This window comes from Rhincodon typus, chromosome 5 (genome assembly GCF_021869965.1).
Source record: "Rhincodon typus isolate 14 chromosome 5, sRhiTyp1.1, whole genome shotgun sequence".
NCBI classification, from domain to species: Eukaryota; Metazoa; Chordata; class Chondrichthyes; order Orectolobiformes; family Rhincodontidae; genus Rhincodon; species Rhincodon typus.
The window spans coordinates 15,919,386-15,940,426 of NC_063336.1; the positions used below are offsets into that span (position 1 = coordinate 15,919,386).

The following is a 21,041-nucleotide window of genomic DNA, read 5'->3' on the forward strand; positions in this document are numbered from 1 at the left end:
CAGCATCTGCAGTTCCTACTATCTCTAAATAGTTGGACTTGAGTATTTTGACACTACAATTGCTTGATCTTTCTACTTTGTATTGATGCTTTCTCTTTGCAACACCACCTGCACACCTGTGACTCTGGCTTCTTACCCATGTTTGATGTCCTATTTTCTTTGGTTTTAATAAGTAATAACACTCAAACATTGTTTTGCTCTCAAACTTTGAATTGTCTATTTTTGGTTAACTTAAGTTGTTAATTGAAAGAAGATAATCAAGTGCTTTGTTTGAAAAACTTATGACTAAGAGGGGTTTAAAATCAGCCAATTTCACCCTCACCTGGTTGTAACATTTTCACTTGGTCAACATGCTGCCTTGATGTCAAAGGTGATATTCTCCCCTTCCTATAGAGTTCACCTCTTCTGTTCATGTTTGGACAAGAATGCAGTGAGATCAGGAGCTCAGTGACTCCGCTGGATGACCTGACGGTCCACGAACAGGTTACTGCTGAACAAATGCCACTTGCTAGAACTGTTGATGTCACCTTCCATTACTTTGATCACAGGTAGATCATTAGGACATATGCAATCTGACCTGCTTTTTGTGGACAAGGCTTACTTGAGCCAGGCAGGTGCCATTCCAGTTGATATACTGGAATAATTTGGCAAGAAACGTAGCTAGTTCTAAATCATGCTTTCAGTGCCATGCTAGAATGCTGTCCGGACTTAGAATTTTTGCAATGTCCAATGCCTTAATCTATTTATTTATTTATGTGGCTTGAGTGAATTTAATTGGTAGGAGACTGGGATCTGAGATGCTCGGTGCCTCAGGAGGTTGAAATGGATCATCTACTCAGTAGTACCTGTCAACACCAACAATTGGAAGACTGTAAGTACTTCAGCCTTGTCTGTTGCACTCTGCTACATTCCTTCATCAGAGATGGGAATATTTGAGTATCCTCCTTCCATGAGTTGTTTAAATGTCCACCACCATTCAGAACTGTGCTCTGCAGTCTTGCCACATCCAGATCCCTGGGCTGGTAGTGGGATTGTATGGCCCTGTTATGGTATGCTGCTTCCACTGTTAAACATGCAAGGAGCTTCACCCAGTTGGAACCTCATTTTGGGTATACTTGTTGCTGTTCCTGGAATGCTTTCCTGAAGCCTTTTTACGTTCAGGTTGGTCCCCTGGCTTGGTGGATTGAGTGTTATGGTGAACCATGAGATTATGGTTTGACTGTAGACTATTAGCAGCAGAATTGTATTCATTGCCTCCAGTTATGAATTAATGAACCTGCTTGAAACCTGTGGTGACTTTTTTTTTCCACAAAATGTGGAGAATATCCTCACAGCGAAGGTGGACTTTGTCTCCCCAAGAACTGTGCAGTGATCACTGCTACCAATATAAGAACATACATGTGTGACAGGTAGATTGGTGATAATGAAGTCAATATGGTTTTGCTTTATTTTTGCCTCCCTTACTGCCTGTTAAAGGGCCAGTAGGGCTTAGTCATTCATGCTGCTTCTGAGTCATTCTTGGCAATGGACATTTGATGTCTTCTATCCAGACCATGTTATGTGCCCTTGCCATCCTCAGTGTTTCTACTATTTAGCATTCAATATGACTACTGATTTTCATTGGTCAGGTGGCAGAGTAGGATTTGCAAGAGGTTTCCTTGCCCATGTTTGACTTGATGCCGTGAGACTTTCAGATTCAGAGTCAATGATGAGATGACCCAGGGCAACTTCCTCATGACTATATATCATTGTGCTGCCTGCTGCCACCTGCCCCCGTGACAGGACGTTCTGGGTAATGATGGTGTCTGGGGTGTTGTCTATTAGGTATGATTCCATGAGTAACAGTGTTAGGCTGTTGCTTGACTAGTCTGTGGGACAGCTCTCCCAATTTGATAAAGTCCCCAGATGTTGCTGGAATTTGCAGGATTGAAAAGGATGAGTTTGCCATTGTCATTTTGATGTTGTCGGCCAGCAGCCAGGCTAATTTCATGTCTTTTCATGCCCTCCCACCTCATGTGAATCATAAGGTTTGACAATAGACAGCTGTATGATGTGAGGATATGTTGGAACTATCATTTGGCTAACAAGACCCCTACTGCTTCCAATGTCTTTGCAAGGTATGTTCTTTGAGAAAGTGTTATAGCATTGCGAGATAAAGTTGTAGAACCTGCTACAGGCATTATTGTAACATAATGACCTAGCGGTATTATTGTTGGACTGTTAATCCAGAGACCCAAACAATGTTCAGGGGACCTTGATTTGAATTCAATAAAAATCTGGAATAAGGAATCTTGTAATGTCCATGAATCCATTGTCAATTGTCAGGAAAAACCCATCTGGTTCACTGCCCTTTTAGGGAAGGAAACGGCCATCCTTACTTGGTCTGGCCTACGTATGACTCCAGACCTGCAGTAATGCGCTTGACTCTTAATCCCTTCTGGACAATTAGGCCAGTTGACAGTCATATTTGAAAATATAATTGCATGTTTGAGATGGAGTATTTGCCAGCTGTGCCCATAATTAGGCACTTAAGAAGGAATAGATGAAGGACACGTCCCAGTGGATGCATGGTATCTGCAGCCTAACACCTCAATCAGCTTGAAAAATAGGCACATGGAGGAAGCTGATGCAGAGACTAAGCTATTTCCTTCCATTTGTCCAATCAGGGACTGCGGACTATCCTTATTTGTGTCATCCAAATTCATATCCTGCTCACGTCTTGCGTGTGAGCTGCCACTATATGTTGCTGCTTAATTTGTAAAACAAACTTAAGTGCTTAACTCTTGAGTAATATCTGATCCCTGAAACAAATCTTTTGAGTAATGTCAGAATTGAGATATCTAAGCCATAATTTTGAGGAGATATTTGAAATGAGTGAAACCAGGAGTGCAAGGGCATTTCACTGGGAATAGTTGGTGAACCGCCTAACCAGGAAAGTGTCACACATCTAGGCTGAAAGGCATTCAAAGGAAAATATAATCAAAAGGGATCACAATTGCACACTTAGAATGTTCAAAAACACCAGCTGCAGTTTGCAGTGAAATAAAAATTACAAGTTGAATGTACAAATAAACTGGCAGGAGAGGCTCTCCTGCCATATCAGCTGTGCCAGGGATATGATGCACTCGACAGACATTCTTTACCCAGAAGAAGCTACAGCAAGTACTAGAACGGAATCGATAATGCCTTCCAAACTTGACTTCTACCACCTACAAGGACAAGATCAACAGAGGTATAGAAACACCACCAGCCACATGTTCTCCTCCAAGGCATACACTATCCTGGCTTGGAACGATAGTGCCACTTCTCTGCCCCAGAATAGCAGTAGCAATAGTAGATAATTGTCGCACTGATTCTATTTTAGCTATAAAAAGCCTCAATTCTAATCATAATTCTCCATCATAGCTTTAATGAACATGGCTTGAGTTAGTCTGTGGTAGTCCATTCCTTAATTCCTCAAAATTAGTAGTAAATTTTGAGAACCTGGCACTATCATCAACAGCGTCTTATTTCATTTGTTGCACGCTGAGATCACTGATTCACGGATGCGTGAATCAGTTTTAGATCATGTGTATAATGCTGTTCACTTCATTTTCATTCTGACCTTTTACCTTGCAAAGCCTGGAAATGTAGAGCCAGTTTCAATTGAAAAATACAGGCATTGGATGATTATTTAGATTAAGAATGGTGTGTAAGGATATAGGCAGAAAAAACTGTTGTAAAGGATTTGTACTAGGTAATAGAACTGGTCCAGGTATAGTGGGCCAAATGGCCTCCTTTGGCACTCTAACAGTTTTCTGTCAAGTTAATGGGATAGAACGTAGGGAATTAAATTTTCTTTTCACTTGTTACCTGTGTCTCCAAAAGTGGGTGCAGGTAATTTTTTACCCTATTCGCCTATTTGTAAATGGTACATCGCAAACTAAATGTCTGCATATCAACTTGATGCAGGTTCCAGTTTTGAAATTGACAAAAATGTGGCTCCTGGAATTTGTATAAACAATCCTTTTAACATTTTGGGATGGAAAGAATTGATGTTGTGTCTTATGAATGTTATTGTTTCAGCTACTGTTAGAATTTTTCACCACAGTTAAAATGTGAGCAGAATTTTTGGAATGGATTGGCTTCCAGCCTGTTCTGTGAGATGAAAGCTTTTGATAAAAAGATAGCGACAGAACATTGACCAAGCAGGGAAGAAGGCAATAGCAGAAGGCAATTGTAATAACATGGAGTTAACACATTTGTGGCAGAAGTGTGTAGTCTACTGAGTGCTCTCTTGCATCCGTTAAAGGACAAAAATTAAATCTTGTTTTTGTCTTACCCTGTTTTTCTACGCAGAGAGTAGCTAGGAGGTACAGGACATAAATAGTTGCTCAAGTGACCTGATAAAGCTTCCCTCTTCAAATGTTGTAAAGTGCAAAGACCTGTGAAAATTCAAAGAACCTAGCAATACACAAATGTAGTCCTGAATGCAGCAACCAAGAAATGCAGAGTACAAATTCGTTACAAAACCTAGAAGCTCATGGGGAGGAAGTAGGAAATGCAGACCTCCTAACAACGTTATGTACTTCCTCCGTGGCCAGTTTCCGAACACTCTCAATAGAAACTAGCAGTTCTGTCTGAGTGTCACAGGAATGTGCGAGAAGAATGTTATTCACAATCTACTGAAAAAAGGATTAAATAGTTTCTTTCTGCAATTAACTTAAATTTTTTCTCGACTATTTTGAGGGTCATGCTGAGAAAGAAACTTATAAGCTTGCGTATGTATAATGTCTTTCACCATGTCAGGATATCTGAAAGTGGTTTGAAACCACACATTAAGACATAATCACTTTTAGGTACAAAAAAGCCATGATTGGTGTCTTGGCTCCAGTTAATTCCTCAGTCCCATCACTCTACTCACTTGTATTTTCAATGCCGTACTGGTTTCCAAGGTTGTAGTTATGGTGTTATTTCACACGAATGGGAAATTGTTCCCACACTCTGGGGAAAGAGCTCATTGTGCTCCTTTTTTCTAAAAAAAAATTGATATTAGTATGCTCTCTCTTGTGTCTTTCGTCTTCTGAGGAAGGAGTATTCATTGCTTTCTTAAAGTCTGTCCTGTGTGGTGATGAGAACCTGACAGCTGACTTTTCCATTTAATGTTGCTCATGGAGGGTGGCTAAAACTCTCTGGCTTCTGCAGCTGTCCACCAGGCTTCAGATGTTTTTGTAGTGCTCCCTGCCCTTTGTGATATTGCTTAGTATCACTCAGACTTCCTCTAATCAGCTCCCAGACAACTGCCACAATTGATCCAAGGTTTTCTGTACTACTTCTCCCCAGTGATGGGTATGAATGCTTTAGCATCAACCAGCAGTAAAAACAAAATGGAGCATAATTTAGTTGATGAAATATTTGTGCTGTGAATGTATTGCTAGCTAAGCACTACTGATTTGTGGATACGCAGTTTCAACACCAAACCTACTTGGAGCAATGGAGATTTAGTGAGTGGTGATTTGATAAAGTATATAAGATTATGATAGGTTTAAGTAAAATAGACAAAAATGTCTTTGTGTCTGATTCTGTGCTCTCTGGCCTTTAAAGTCATACAGCACAGAAACAGACCCTTTGGTCCAACCAGTCCATGTCAAACGTCATCCCAAACTAAACTGGTCCCACCTGCCTGCTCCTGGCCCATATTCCTCCAAACCTTTCCTATTCATGTACTTAGCCAAGTGTCTGCCCACAACCCCACTTCCTCAGGAAGTTTGTTCCACATGCAAACCACCCTCTATCTTTAAAAAGAATGCCCCTCATGTATGTATTTTAAATCTCTCTCCTCTCACCCTAAAAATGTGACCCCAAGTCTTGAAATCCCCCATCCTAGGGAAAAAAAACACCTACTGTTAACCCTATCTATACACCTTATGATTTTATAAACTTCTATAATGTCACCTCGCAAACTCCCTATGCTCCAATGGAGAAAGTCCTAGCTTATCCAGCCTTTCTTTATAAACTCAAACCTTCCATACCTGGCAACATCCTAGTAAATCTCTTCTGAACTCCCTCTAGCTTAATAATATCCTTTCTATAACTGGGTAGCCAGAACTGGACACAGTACATAATTTAAGGTTTTCAGCAAGAAATGTTGGAGGTAGGGGGTAATGTGGGTTGAGAGGGAATTGAGTAATATTGGGGTGGATGCCAGTGTGGAATTTGAAACGCAGCAGCTGTGCCTTGCTGAATGGTGCCAGAGGCTTGCTGCTCCTATTTTCTATTTCCCAGTTGCTGCTGTGTTTCCCTTTTCTCTCCAAAGTTAGAGTTAGTTCAAGCAACTAGAACTTTTCTCTCCGCCCCCCCCCTTTATAGAAGGGCTAAGTAAAACACTTCATTTTCATTGGCTGAGTGAAAGTGACACAATAATGGAGAACATTTTAAACCTTCCAAGTTTAAATAAAGTTCCAGCAGATTTGGAGTTAGGATCCCTGCTCTTGATAAAATGACCTAGAGCTTTTTTTTTAAACATAGTAGTCAACTTTGAAGTTACGTCCTCCATGTTCACAATACTTCCAAGCTTTACAATGAGGAGGTTGATGTAGAACTTGTCAAAAAGGACATAAGTTGGAATCAGCAAATAAATTTTGAAATTTAACTAACAGAAATGTGAGGTTCCTTTTGTTAGAAAGAATACAGACAAACAATATAAAATGAAGGATACAATTCTGAAAAAGGTGCAGGAGCAGAGATCTTTTGTGCAAAAGTCAATGAAGGTAACATCACATCGAGAGTGCTTGATGTATCATAGGCATTATTAATAGGGAATAACATACAAACACAAGGAGTGTTTTAAATTTTGTACGGAACACTGGTTTGGCATCAACTGAGTATTGCGCTCAGCTCTTAGGCAAAACATGAAAGCGTTAGGGAAGGTGATTCCAGAGCTGAACTTCAGTTTAACAGACTGGAGAAGTAAGACTTGTTTTCCTTCAAGGAAATCTGATAATTATTCAAATTCATGGGGAATCTGGACAGAGTAAATGAGAAATTGTTGATTCTAATTCAATTTTTCCTTTGTACTCAAGCTCAGGACAATATAGAGGACTAGACTTGCATAGCTTTCCCTTTTTAGCTATTAGTTCATAACAAAGTCATTCATTTTCTATAGCCTTAATCATTTATGTTTGACTGATCATCCTTCATCTTGATGAGTTAGGAAGGGACTTGTTTGCACTTCCAGGAATTCCGTTGTCTCTGTCCCAAGGAGATGTTGTTTGGCTACGCAGTCATGCAAATTAGCTTCCTGCTGACCTAAAAGACCTATATTGTAAGGTAACTAATGCAAATTAATGTGGGCAATTTTAAGCAAGTATTAAATAAGGCAGAACTAATCTTCTAACACTGGAAATGAGTTTGTGTGGGATGTGTATTTGTAGAACTCAAAATTCATATATGATTTATATAGCAATTTGCAGTAAAATATTTTCAGTTTGTACATGCAGCACTGCATATTCTGAAGACTATGTTGCTGCTAAGAATGCATTTGATCATATGTAAGATTATTTTAAAGATGAGGCAGCATGTAGAAGCCATCTAAAATGCATTTCGCTATTACTAGAGGGGAAAAAAAATTGTATGTCAGTATCGAATTTTCAAATCACAACTAGCAAATGAGGCACAAACAAAAGATGGAACAATTTGGATGATTTTAAAAGACTGCAAATTTCTATATGTCCTGTGAAGGGAATTTGGGGTGTACGTTAAGTGAGGATGTGCAGAGAGATTGAGTTTCAAAGTGACAGCCGGAACCAAAATGGTGTCGCAAGCTAAAATTGTGACGTTGCTACTTCAGAGCTTCCAACACTGCCCCTGGTCAAGCATTGGCAGTTCAGAGTTTTCCTTCATTGTGGATGTTCTCCTGCTATAGGCACAAGGTATCATTTGTCGGGACACATAAGTAGCACAGCTGACTTTTTTCATTGCTTACGCAACTGTATGCTTGTATCTACTGCTGTTTTTAAAATCCAGCCACACAACATACCCATCCTTGGCCACGTCCTATCTTGCTATACTCTCTCTTAATCAGTGCTTTTATTTCCTCACCGGCCAGTATAGCCCAATATCTTAACATTGTTCAGGGTGCTAACATCACATTGGGAAAGTCTTCGAAACTCTTCAAAGGATTCACTTTTTTTTAAAATTCAGCGACAACGAGAGTGAACAATACTTAAACCAACAGAAACAGACTGGTGCTCGAAAAGGCAAACAACGACTTCAAAGCCAATGATATGATCACTGCCCACCTCACATACTGGACTAAGATGTCAATTAAGTCCTGTTAATCTTTGTGTCTGACACTGCGACATTTTCTCATGCAGAAGGTGATCTTCCTCCTGGGGAGACTGCGCCCTCAACTTTTTTTTGCTTGTTCCAAAATGCTAGGATTAAGCAGCACGCTCTCTGGTGTATACTGCAAGGTGACTGCAGACTGATCCAAGCATCAGAACCTCATCTTCAGCAGACTTGCATCATCTGCTTCATCATGACCTGGACCACGAATGGGCTGCACGTAAATCTCGGCCTTGGGTGGCCAAATAGAGGAATCAGCCATGGTCACAGAAGACGCCTGTGTCTGCCAATAACCATCCTTGTAAGACATCGTCTCTTTAAAATGGCATAACAATTTGAGTTCTCAAGAATATAGGTCTAATTGCAGCTCCCAGGGAACCTGTGCAGAGTGTTAGGATCTGGTACTAATAATCATGAATGACCTGCACATTAATGGAATGGAACCCATTTTTTCTATTAACGCCAGCTGAATTACGATTATGGCCCTCTCGATGTCATGTATGTACAGTTCATCTTCCCTGCATATGAAGGGTGCCAGCAAAAGCCTACTGCCTGGGCTGCAGAACTGAGCACAGCACAGGGAAAACGAGATGATGCTTTTGCCAGTGCCTGGACTGAGATTGGACAAAGCCCTGGATTTACTGTGCCTGGACTTATCTTCTGATGGAGGCTCCCCCTTCCTCTGTACGCCCCTTAAATTGAGATATGGCTATTTGGTTGAAGCATGTGCAGTATGTTTGCTGTATAGGCTGCTGTTTAGTACTATGTCAATCGTACATGCTTGACTGACAGTTGACAGCCATGTAAAGTTGTCTGGCTTTGTCTGAGCTATGCAACATGGTAAAACGGAAGCACTGGGCTATTCAGCTCTGGCTGTCTGGGCAATGCTGGGGTGCTGTGAGCATCTAAAACAGGGACAAAGTTAAGTGGTCACAAAGGAAATGAGGATCCCTGAGATGCACACAACCTTGTCCTAGCAGCAGTATTCCAATAGACGATGCTGCTATGCTTCAAAGTGTAATATGAAAGTGCAGACATATATTGTAAGTGGATTTGAGATGTGTCGTGATGCTGTGGTGCAATAGAATGCCAATGTATGAAGATTGGATTGCATGCAGTCACTGCCCACACTATGTGCAAAAATGTGCAGTTCAGATGGATTGACATGCTAAATCGCCCCGTTGTGTCTAGGGGTATGTAGGCTAGGTGGATTATCCATGGTTAATACAGGGCTGGAGGGATAGGATGGGGCAGTGGGTTGGGTGGGATGCTTGTAGAGGATAGGTGCAGACTCAATGGACCAAATGGCCTCTGCCAAAAATGGAAGCTCGAGAAGCAAGTGCCAAGTTGTAGTCATTAGGTATGCTGCTCCATTTCATGTCAGAAATTATTGTCTCTATCCAGTAGTTGGGAGAATGAGAAACTTCAAATGAATAGAATTAGGTAACAATGAGATGTTAATATACACAAATGGGCATCTTGTGCTCGCTGCTCAGAATCTTGCCTCGCTGTTTAATACTGAGTTGGAAAATGGGACATTTCACTCTTGCTGTTGGGAAGCTCCTTGCTGGTTATTTCAAACAATGTACCAATTTTCTCACTTACCCATGTCGGATTTCAGAGTTGAGATGTTACGTTACAGAGAAGTAGCACCCTTGACAAACGCAGGCCTGTTTGTTACTTCTGTAATGTAGGTTTTGAGCTGAAGTCTTTGGAGTGACACTTTAATCAACGTCATTCTGAATTGTGAGCTTGATAATAATCACCCTCGATTGAATTAAGATTACAATTTTAAAAAATTTATATTTCTGCTTTGAAGGAAGGACAAACTAAATTGGGGAATAAAGGAGAAAAATGACTAGTTCTTCAGAGAAGCCACAAGAGGGCAATGTAAGTATGGGTCACTGTGATTACTTGGCTCTTTATCCTTTTTGTTTAATACAGTATTTTGAATTAATACACAAATGGTATGGAAACTTTATCTAAACATCAAGTTATCAGCTTATATTAATAAGTATTGTGCCCAGTTAACTGCAGTTCTGTAGAACCTTGTTTAAGTGGCCACAAAAAAAGGCTTCCAGTTCCATTATTAATAAAGTGTGATAAAAAGAACATGAGTATAAGTGAATAAGATCCATGATGTGAATGGCCTTTTATCGTTTTTCCAATTTCTTGTTGTCTTTGTCCTTCTCCAAAAAAAACTGCATGGATGCTTTGAACTAAAAAATACTCAACTATCAAAAAGATTTGTGAAAATAGCACATCTTCCAAGTATGGTTAATATCTAATGATTCCTTTTAATTGACTATGCAGAGCTTTGAGATTCGTTACCTGAAAGGTGATCTGTTCTCATGCCCAGAGAAGGATGCACTGGCACATTGTATCAGTGAAGATTGTGAAATGGAGGCAGGCATAGCAGTCTTGTTCAAGAAGAAATATGGATGCGTTGAGGAGCTGCAGAATCAGAGTAAGACAGTAAAGTTTCAGAAGTCGCTTTAATGATTGACTGACAGTTTAAAGAAGCAGGTGTGTTACTGGTTTGCAAAGCTTTTTTAAATCCACCCAGTGTCTTGCCATTTGAGAAACAAATCAAGCAGCCAACTCCTTCAGAAGCAGTAAGGTGTTTCAATCTTTGTCTGACCCATGTTGCTGTTTATTCGTCACTTTGATATCAATTTTTTTTGCTCTCTCCTGCACCACTGACCTTTTTAATCCTCTTTCAGGCCCTTTAAATAATCATGCCTTAAAGGCTTACGTCATTCCTGCTTCAAGCATTAACTCTGGTAATAATCAGTTGAACTCTGTTTCTTCAAGACCCCAATTTTCATTCCTGGGTCTATGCACAAAGACGAGAGAAATCCCAGCTTCACAAACTCAACTTCTGAAAAGTGCTGCCTGCATTTCCGACCTTCTGCGCAGGGGTAGGGGAAGCTATTGATTTGGTTTGGGACCTGTGCCAGGTAACCCAAGAAGAGCGAAGGGGCTGTTCCATTCGCAAGGCAGGCCGAGCAGACAGCCTACCTTAGGGCTCCAGCAGAGTATAATCATAAAGATTTAAACGTAAACCATCACTCCTCTTATTTCTTCCCACCACACTCATTCGCTTCCTGTCCCACAGTTGTTGTCTATTTGTGCATCTGTACCGATCCTCACATACCCTCAGTATCATCCTGTGACAATCTGTCCATGACCCATCGTATTCAACGTGCCCATAGAGGGTATTTCAACAACTCAAAGATACTCATGGCCCTCTGGAACCTTCCTCTCCTCCCCTTCCCTCTGACTCCATCCCCTCTCCCAACCCCACCTCCTGTTGGGTATTCATCATCCCATCTAACCTTCCGCTCTCCAATGCTGACTGTTCTGTGCTCAGCAACGGAACGGCCTCAGGTTTATTCCTCTGCGTCCCCCACCTTGATGAATTTCCGGCATGACATGACGCCAGACTCTTCTGCCATCTTCGCCTCCGTGTCCATTTCTTTAGACAAGAGTTCTCTTCCCCGTTCCACCGACCCCTTCGCCTAGTTCCAACACTCTACCTCCACCTGGACCCCTCGCTCTGGCCTTTTACCTGCACTTAATTTGCTCATTGAGAACTGTTGACGTAATATTAGTCTCCTCAATTTCTTTGCCCACACCCCCCCCCCCCTCCAAAATCCAACCTATCTCCTTCCGAACTGACCTCACTCCATGCACTTAGATCTAACCCTGACTTTATTATTAAGCCTGCCGATAAGGGTGGTGCTGTGGTAGTTTGGTGTACTGACCTCTACCTTGCAGAAGCTAAGCACCAGCTCTCAAATACCACCTCCTATCATCCTGTGGACCATGACCCCATCATGACGCACCAGGCCATTGTATCTACTATGCTAACTGATCTTATTTCATCTGGTGATCATCTTCCTACCCTTCCCCACCCCCACCCCCCCAAAAAAAATTGCTTCCAAGCTGATTAGTCCCCTAGCCCCGCACAGCTGACTTCTACCTCCTTCCAAAAATCTACAAACAGGACTGTCTGGGCAGACCCATTGTTTTGGCCTGCTCCTGCCCCACAGAACTCCTCTCTTCCTACCTTGACTCAGTCTTCTCTCCCTGGTTCAGTCCCTGCCCATGTACATCCATGATTCCTCTCACGCCTTACACTGGTTTCAAAACTTCTAGTTTGCAGGTTCCAACCGCCGCCTCTTTACCATGGATATGCAATCCCCTTTACATGTCCATTCCCCACCAGGAGGGTCTTAGGGCTCTCTGCTTCTTTCTGGAGCAAAGACCTGAACCATCCCCACCAACCACCACCCTCCTCCGCTTAGCCAAGCTCGTCCTCGCTCTCAACAACTTCTCTTTTAACATGTCTTATTTTCTTCTGTCAAGAGCGTTGGCCATGGGTACCCATATGGACTGTAGTATGCCTGTCTCTTCGTGGGGTATGTGGAACATTCCTTGTTCCAGTCCTATTCTGATCCCTACCCACAACTCTTTTTCTCCGATTATATAAATGATATAATGGGTGCTGCTTCCCCCTCTCATCCAGAATTGGAAAAATTCATCTATTTCGCTTCTAATTTCCACCCAGCCCTCCCTTTCACCTAGTCTATCTCTATCTCCCTCGACATTTTTCTCCATTTCTGGAGATAGACTGGCCACTAGTATCCACTATAACCAAACGACTCCCACAGCTTCCTGGACTATACATCCTCACACCCTGCTTCATGTAAAGACTCCATCCCATTCTCTCAGTTCCTCCATCTGTTGTATATGTTCAGATGAGGCCAGCTTCAACAAGGGAGCCTCCAAAATGCCCACTTTCCTCAACTGAGGATTCACCAGCACTGTTGCTGACAGGGCCCTCAACTGGGTCCGACCCATCTCCGGCACTTCTGCCCTCACCCCTTGTCTTCCCTCCTGAAACAGCAATAGGGTTCCCCTTATCCTTACCTACTATCCCGCCAGCATCCACATCCAGAAGATCATCAGATGCCATTTCTGCCACCTCCAGCGAAATGCCTCCACCAGACACACACACATTCCCCTCCCCTCCCTTGTCTGCCTTCCGCAGGAACCGTTCCCTTTATGACACCCTGGTCCACTCTTCCTTCACCCCCACACACACCTGCAACCGGCAAAGGTGCAACGCCTGCCCATGTACTCCCCTCCCTCCCCAGTAGCCAAGGGCCCAGACATACCTTCCAAGTGAAGAAACACATCACCTGCACTTCCCAGAATCTAATCTACTGCATTCGCTGCTCACAATGTGGTCTCCTCTGGGGAAACAGAGCATAGACTGGGTGATTGCTTTGCAGAACATCTACATTCTGCTCGCAAAAAAGACCCCTGAGCTACCTGTTGCCTGCTGCTTTTAACACACTACCCTGTTCCCTGGCCAACATCTGTCTCTGGCTTGCTGCAGTGTTCCAGCAAAGCTCAATGCAACCTGTAAGAACAACACCTCATTTTCTGCTTGGGGACCTTGCAGCCCTCCAGACTAAATATTGAGTTCAATAATTTTTAGGGCCCAACCTCCTATCTCCCACATCCACACCTTGTTATCACATAGCCTGCCATTAGAAACCACCTGTTGTTGGTCACTAACAGTCTCCATTAACAACTATTCACCCTTCCAGCCAGATCGTTATCAACTCCTTTGTTTGTCCAACTGTTCTTCTCTCTCTTTAGGCTCTATCCTATCATTTACTCCCTACCCACCTCCTCCCTATTTTCTGCATATAAACTGACATTTTCCCAGCCACCATCAATTTTGAGCAAGGGTCACCAGACCTGAAATGTTAACGCTGATTCTTTTTTTTTTTTTCTTCACAGATGCTGAGCTTTTCCAGCAACTTCTGTTTTTGTAGTCAAGTCTGTTTCCTGGCACGACTTCACTCCATTCTTGCAGTTTCTCCATTGCTATCACATCTTTTCAAAAACTTTTCATTCATGAGAGAAGGATGTTGCTGGTAAGGTCAGAATTTATTGGCCATCCCTTACTGCCTGTGATTTGACCAGCTATTTGAGGGATCAGATTAGAATCAACCATATTGCTGTGGGTTTGGAGTTGCATGTTAGTCACACCAGGTAAATATCACAGAACATTACGAATCAGCCAAGTATGGATCTGTTCCAATTATGCTACCTTCCGCATGTCTGTCATTTTCCTCAACCAACTTGGAATTAGCCTTTTTCCCTCTTCCAGTATTTTCACCATAGTCATGACTCCATTGCCATAATGTTAGAAATAAGGATTCAATTCTCAATCCTAAATCCCTTGTGTTGGATCATATGCTTGTGCTCATTGTCTTGCCACTTTCAATTCTAGACCATAGCATTATGATTCAGTTCATCCTGAAATATTGGAAATGTGATTTGTGTCTTTCAAAATCACAAAAGAATTGCCTGGTTGGATGGAGGGAAGTTGCTTTGCTCAGAAGCTGAAAAAAGATGTTGAAGTCAAAGAATATAGAATGCTAGAAACAAAAAAAATGAAAAATGCTACGATTGCAAAGCAGATCATTTCAGCAGCTGTTAGGAAGAAAGACATTCTGTCTGTTAGGACCTCTTCACAGCATTTCTTCTGATAAACAATAGTAGGAACGTGATTTTGCTGTTATTATCTTAATTTAGAAGGTTTATTGCATTATAAAGTAGAATTGCAGTTATAGTTGAAATACTCAAAGATGTTGGGCTGATAAATTTACTGCCACCCAAACCTCTTATAAAGGCTGGTCATCAAACCAAAAAGTAAATTAAAATAATGTACGTGAATTCTAAATGATATAAAAATCCACAGCTCAATTAATACTTCTCTCGTGGTTAGTACAATACGTGCAAGTAAATTTGAGCAAAAGATGGAGAAAAGAATTTTTTTAAATGCAATCCATCATTTACATACCAATAAATATCATTACCTAGTCAACAGGCCTGAAAAGTTTGTTTTATTCTGACCGTAATTGAGATGGCAGTGTATAAATAGGTCCTTTATTATTTGAAGCGCAAGTTATTGTGAAGAATGATGACATTTCCATGGTAATGATGCTGAGAATAATTAACCTACAGGGAGGTTGAACAGCTGGCTACACAAACATACACATCAAGCTAAAGTCAACAAATCTATAGTATAGAGCTTTAGCTTTTGCAAGAATTTTACAATGTTAAAACTTATTCGGACCCATCACCATAGCAACTCCATTGCAGTGTTGTTTTGTCCATGTATGGACTTGCCAGAATTTAGTCACAATCACCCAAGTGTCATATGAATTCCATGGTCATTCGAACATTTACTCCTACCAACGCATGATGCCTGGTGTGGACTATCCATAACGTGCACTTCAACAACGTACCAACATTGTCCTTTGATAGGATGTACCAAGCCCATGGCCTGTACTGCCAAGAAGGCCATGGGGTGTAGATGCATGGGGCCACCAGCACCTGCATGTTCCCATTCAAGTCATGTGCTGCCCTGACTTGAAACAAAGATCCCGTTTTTTCATTTTTTTTTTAAAGAAAAGGGCCAATTTTGCCCTCTGAGGCTTGCTGGGAAAGTGCTTTTGAGGCAATTTTAAAAGAAAACTGTGTGGAATAAACTAACATGCACAGAAATAAATAACAGCTTTTAGTGGAAAACCTGATTGTAGCTGAAACAGAGTAAATGCCCATCTTGCAGCTTATCTACATTACCTGACTGCATTAAATTTGTTTGTTACTGTACTGGTTTCTGAGAGCACAACATAGCTATGACCTATACCATGACCCATTTGAATATATCCAACTGATAAGGTAACTAGAAGATTCCCCATGTCTACGACAGAATTGAATATGAACTTCACTATTAGTTCTTATTTGTTCTCTTTCCTTTTAAAAGTGGATTTCTACTTGCTAGCGTAATGAAATGAGTTAATTCATTTTGCATTATCAAATTGTTCTATTTCTCTAGTTTTATTTAACACATAACAATTTTATTTGGTGATTTTTTTTTCTTTCAGAAAAGAAGACTGGGGAGGTGGCAGTGCTGCAGAAAGATCAGCGATACATTTACTATTTGGTATTGGAACCAGCTATGTTTATAATTGAATAATGGACTCATTATTTATCATTTCCATGATGTTTAGATAATTTAAATGTGCCAAATAATATAGAAAATAAATTATAGAATTGATTATTTGATATCAAGACTTCAACAGAATTACTACATTTAAGATACATTGCCTGCATGATTTTAACAAGTTCTAATTATACTCCCCAGAGCTTAACATAATTGCCTTTTTTTTAAAATTTTGTTAACCAGAAGATAAGCTCCCTAAACTTGTAGCATTCAATCTCTATTTTAAAAATGTTGACTTGTGTGCAAAACTTAGCCTTGACTATAAACCTATCAACTTCACCTTGCTTTAACTTGTAGTTCTGTCAGTAGTCTTCTTGTAATATTCTGCTGTTGTGCTTTGTTTCCTACATACCTTTAGTTATTTAATTAAGGGATGCCAATTTATTTTCGAATTATAAATGCAATTTAACAAAATTGAAATATTTTCTGCAACCACATAGTTTTCTGAAATTCACTTAAACTTGAGAGATCGAGTACATTTAAGGACAGACCTAAGAAAATTTCTCTTTTTAATATATCTTGGTCATTACTGTCTATTTTTGTCTGATTTTTGAATGATTTGATTCCTCTATAGATCACTAAGAAGGTGGCATCTGATAAACCAACTTATGATGATTTGCAGAGCAGCCTCAAGGCCATGAAGAACCACTGCCTGAGCAATGGAGTCTTCCAAATATCAATGCCCAAGTAATAAATGATGGAAAATTTTTAAATTTGTCACTTTTATCAGTTTTATCACAATTGTCTATTTGGTACTCCAGATAAATTAGATTTAAGCCAAAATATCATCATGAACATTTCACAACTTCCAACACTTTCAGAATTAAGGTTCTGGTATTCCGTTCCCCGCACAGTCTCATTCATATGATCCTTGTCCAAATGAATATATGGTCCTTTTTGTCTTCCAGTGCACTAATGCCTCATCTTGATCAGATTTCTCAACAGTTATGCTTACTCCGTTTCCCCAAATTGCTTCCATTCATATCTTGCCTTGCTACTTACTTTCCTGCCCCCAACACATGTATACAACTTTAACCTCCTGACTTGCACATTTATGCAGCACTTTGAGAAGGTGGGAAATAAAGGTTAAGATTTGCAGGAATGTAGGTGGAAGTTGAATGTTTTGAAGGATGTATTAAAAATATAAAAAGATGGTACTGAGGTTTTTTTAATGGGATGTGAAAATGAAAGCAGAGACATCAGCAGTATCAGTTGCCAGCAGGCTAGAAAAGTATTAACACTATTGTTTAAAGTCAGTTTAGTAACCATGTATTTCATGGAGTAAGATCATTCTCACAACCTCAAACTACCTGTAGACTATTCATTGCACATGTAGCAGCTATGAAGAAGGCCTCATTAACAATTTTATTGTGGTTACTGTAGCATGTTAGTGTAAACCAAAAGGAGAGAACTCTTCTTTGAATTCAACACGAATGTAGAAAGCTGACAATGCTCTGTCCATATTGTGTCTATAAGCATAAAAGATCCAATGAGAAATCTATATGGATGTGAAGTAGACTCTGCACACCGGCTGTACTATCAGTCAGTGAACAATCAACTGGCCTTCTGAAGAGCCATTCATAGTTTTGAAGTTTAAAGGCCGTAATTAAATTTAGTTTTAAAATAAACTATTAGTTGATTTTGTTTGTGAATTCTTCACTAAAGTTCAGCTGTATTTACAAAGGAGGAGATGATATAAAGAGAATTCAATAAAATGGCGACAACAGTAGTAACTAGTTTTCAGTGGATTTTCATGTTAGCTGACTTGTTACAGTAATTAGAACATAGTGCTAATTTTTACTAGATCAGTGGAAGGCATGGCATAAGCTAAATCATTCAGTGGGCCAGGACTGATTGCATAATTGAACAAGCCAAGTGATTCATTTAACAAGGTGTGGAGCTGGATCAACACAGCAGGCCAGGCAGCATCAGAGGAGCAGGAAAGCTGACATTTTGGATCTGGACCCTTCAGAAATGGGGGAGGGGAAGGGGGCTCTAAAATAAATTGAGAGAAGGGAGAGGTAGGGAGTTCCTCCCTACCTCCTTGACCTGACCGTCTTCTCTCCACCTATCTGCTCTACTATCCACCTTCTATCACCGCACCCCCCCCCCCCACCCTGCTATTTATTTCAGAGCCCCGTTCCCCTCCCCCATTTCTGAAGAAGGGTCCAGACCCGAAAGGTCCGCATTCCTGCTCCTCTAATGCTGCCTGGCCTGCTGTGTTCATCCAGTTCCATACCTTGTTATCTCTCGGACTCCAGCATCAGCAGTTCCTATTATCTTTAAGTGATTCAGTTCGATTCGTATGGACATGTTGGGGTCCATGTCACAAGAATGCAGTTGAGTGTTGATGATTTTTTTTTTTTATTTCTGGTGGACTTCCATTGCTGACTTTAGTTTTTTTTCTTTTGGACTGTGGGCAGTTTCAGGAACAGTTTGTGATTGCATTTGTTTTATCTTTCTCCTCTGCTCACTGGCACCTACTTGGCATGCCTTATGTTACTTTATACTTTTTTGTCTCAGTTCATTTGAGACTCCATTCTAACCTAGCCTAGTTTTCTGATCTGTTATAACATGGATTCAGTAATTTATGCATGATATAACGAGTGTCATGGATTTAGCATTCTTTTATTCTAATTGTATTTTGTAACTCAAGATGTAGTTATACTTTATAATAAACTGTATTCTTTTCTCTGCAGGATCGGATGTGGGCTGGACAACCTGGAGTGGGACAAGGTTTCTGCAATAATTCAAGAGGTTTTTAAGAATACAAATATCATAATCACTGTGTACTCTTTGTAAGGATACCCATTTATTATTGTGTATAGTTCAAAATAAATATCCTGTAATGCAGATCTGAGTTGTTATTGACAGATGGGAATGCCGTAACGACTTTGGTTATATGTTTGAATTAGTGGTGAATGTTTGTTTCTTCTGTTAAGATTTCTTGATGCTAATTTTTATTTATAGTGTGTGCATTATCAAGCAAACTCTTTTTTTTTTTTTTTTTTTTTTTTTTAAACAGAAAGGAAAGCTCCTGTTTTCCTCAATATGCTACCAAAATCACTTGTGAATCTCATTCTCAATGTTGTGCATTCCACAATTTCTTTAAATTGCTAATTTAAAACAATTGTTTTAAATTAAAAGAAATTCAGCTCTATAGTTTTGAGAATTCAGAATTTTTTTGACTGCAGTTTATCATGATTATAACATGAGCAAGGCTGTTCATGTTCTTTTTGAATACATTCTTTTTATTACTCTCTGAAATGCAAGTTTGTTATTTGGAAACTGCTGCTGCCATGGAATTATTGCGCTGATGATCAGTATTTTGTTCTTTTTACTGTTTACTTAGAATTTTAGAGACCTGAAACAGACGATTCATTCCAGCAGGTTTTGTTCCATATCTGCTTCATTCACCTTCCTTTTTATTTCATCCTGTATCTTCTTGAGTTGCTTACTTCTGACATTCTTCTCTTTCCCCTTTTAAATGTTTCAATAGCTCCATGTACTGGTAAGTTCCACATTCTTGTCACTGAGTGCAGAAATTTCTCATGAATTCTTTACTGTATTTTTATTTTCAAGTTTAAAAAAAACTAGAATGATACAGTGTAGAAGAAGCCCCTTGAGTCTGTATCACCAAAATGTACTCATCCCACTTTCCCACCTGAGGTCCATAGCTGTGAATGTTATGATGCTTAAAGTGCTCATCCAAGTATTTTTATTTTAGAGGTTGAGGTTTCCTGCCTAGATACCCTCCCAGGCAGTGCATTCCAGAACCCCTACCACCCTCTTGGTGAAAAACATTTTCTTCAGATGCCCTCCAAATTTCCTGATTTCCATCTTAAAATTCTGCCCCCTTGTTATTGATCCTTTGATTAAGGGGAACAGCTGCTTTCTACTCACCCTGGCCATGTCCCTCAATCTTGTACACCTCTGTTAGATCTCTCAACATTCTTTGCTCCAAAGAAAAGAACTCCAGCTTATCCAGCCTCCGTGCAAAGCTAAAATGCTTCATCCCAGTCAACATCGTGGTGAATCCTCATTGCACCCTCTCCAGTGCAATCACATCCTTGCAATAGTTTGGTGACCAGAATTGTACAAAGTTCTAAACAGCTTCCGGAATGGCCTCCCTGCTTTTATAACCTATCCAACGACTGATAAAAGTAAGTACCGCATAAACTGCCTTAACAACTGTCTGCTGCCTTCAGCAGTCTGTGGATGAGCATGCCAAGATTCATCTCTTCCTCTGAGTTTCCTTGTGTCCCTTCATTCATTGAATACACCCTTGCCATTTAAATTCCATCTGTTTTGTTCTGACCAATTATTTATATCCTGCAACACTCCTCTTCGCTGTCGGCTACTCGGCCAATCTTTGTGACGTCTGCAAACTTCCTGTTATTGCCCCCTCCATTGACCACATTCTCATCTACATTGTTTGAGTTCCCAAACAATAAGGGGCCCTGTGGTAAGCCACAGCACACCAAACTACAGTCACGCAAACAGCCTTCCAACCCTGTCTCCAATCTCTGTGCCAATTTTGGATTCAACTTGCCAAGTTACACTGGATCCCATGAGCTTTTACCTTTTTATCAGTCTTCCAGGTGGGACCTTGTCAAAGGCT

The 21,041-nt window shown here is 40.5% G+C and overlaps 1 protein-coding gene across 3 annotated transcripts in view; it reads left to right on the top strand.

Annotated features, from left to right (window-relative positions):
- The window catches only part of LOC109923142 (ADP-ribose glycohydrolase OARD1-like), a 23,071-nt gene extending 3,798 nt beyond the window's left edge, over positions 1-19,273 (top strand). For 2 of the 3 annotated variants that reach the window (XM_048597171.1, XM_048597170.1), the window contains exons 2-6: positions 10,145-10,215; positions 10,639-10,792; positions 16,302-16,360; positions 16,995-17,107; positions 19,120-19,273. In XM_048597171.1, the coding sequence (XP_048453128.1) occupies positions 10,180-10,215; positions 10,639-10,792; positions 16,302-16,360; positions 16,995-17,107; positions 19,120-19,222 (465 nt within the window). In that variant the 5' untranslated portion in view covers positions 10,145-10,179 and the 3' untranslated portion in view covers positions 19,223-19,273. Of the gene's footprint in view, positions 1-24; positions 872-10,144; positions 10,216-10,638; positions 10,793-16,301; positions 16,361-16,994; positions 17,108-19,119 lie in introns of those variants that run through there. The other variant, XM_048597172.1, reaches the window with a different exon arrangement.
- The last annotated feature ends 1,768 nt before the right edge of the window (positions 19,274-21,041 follow it).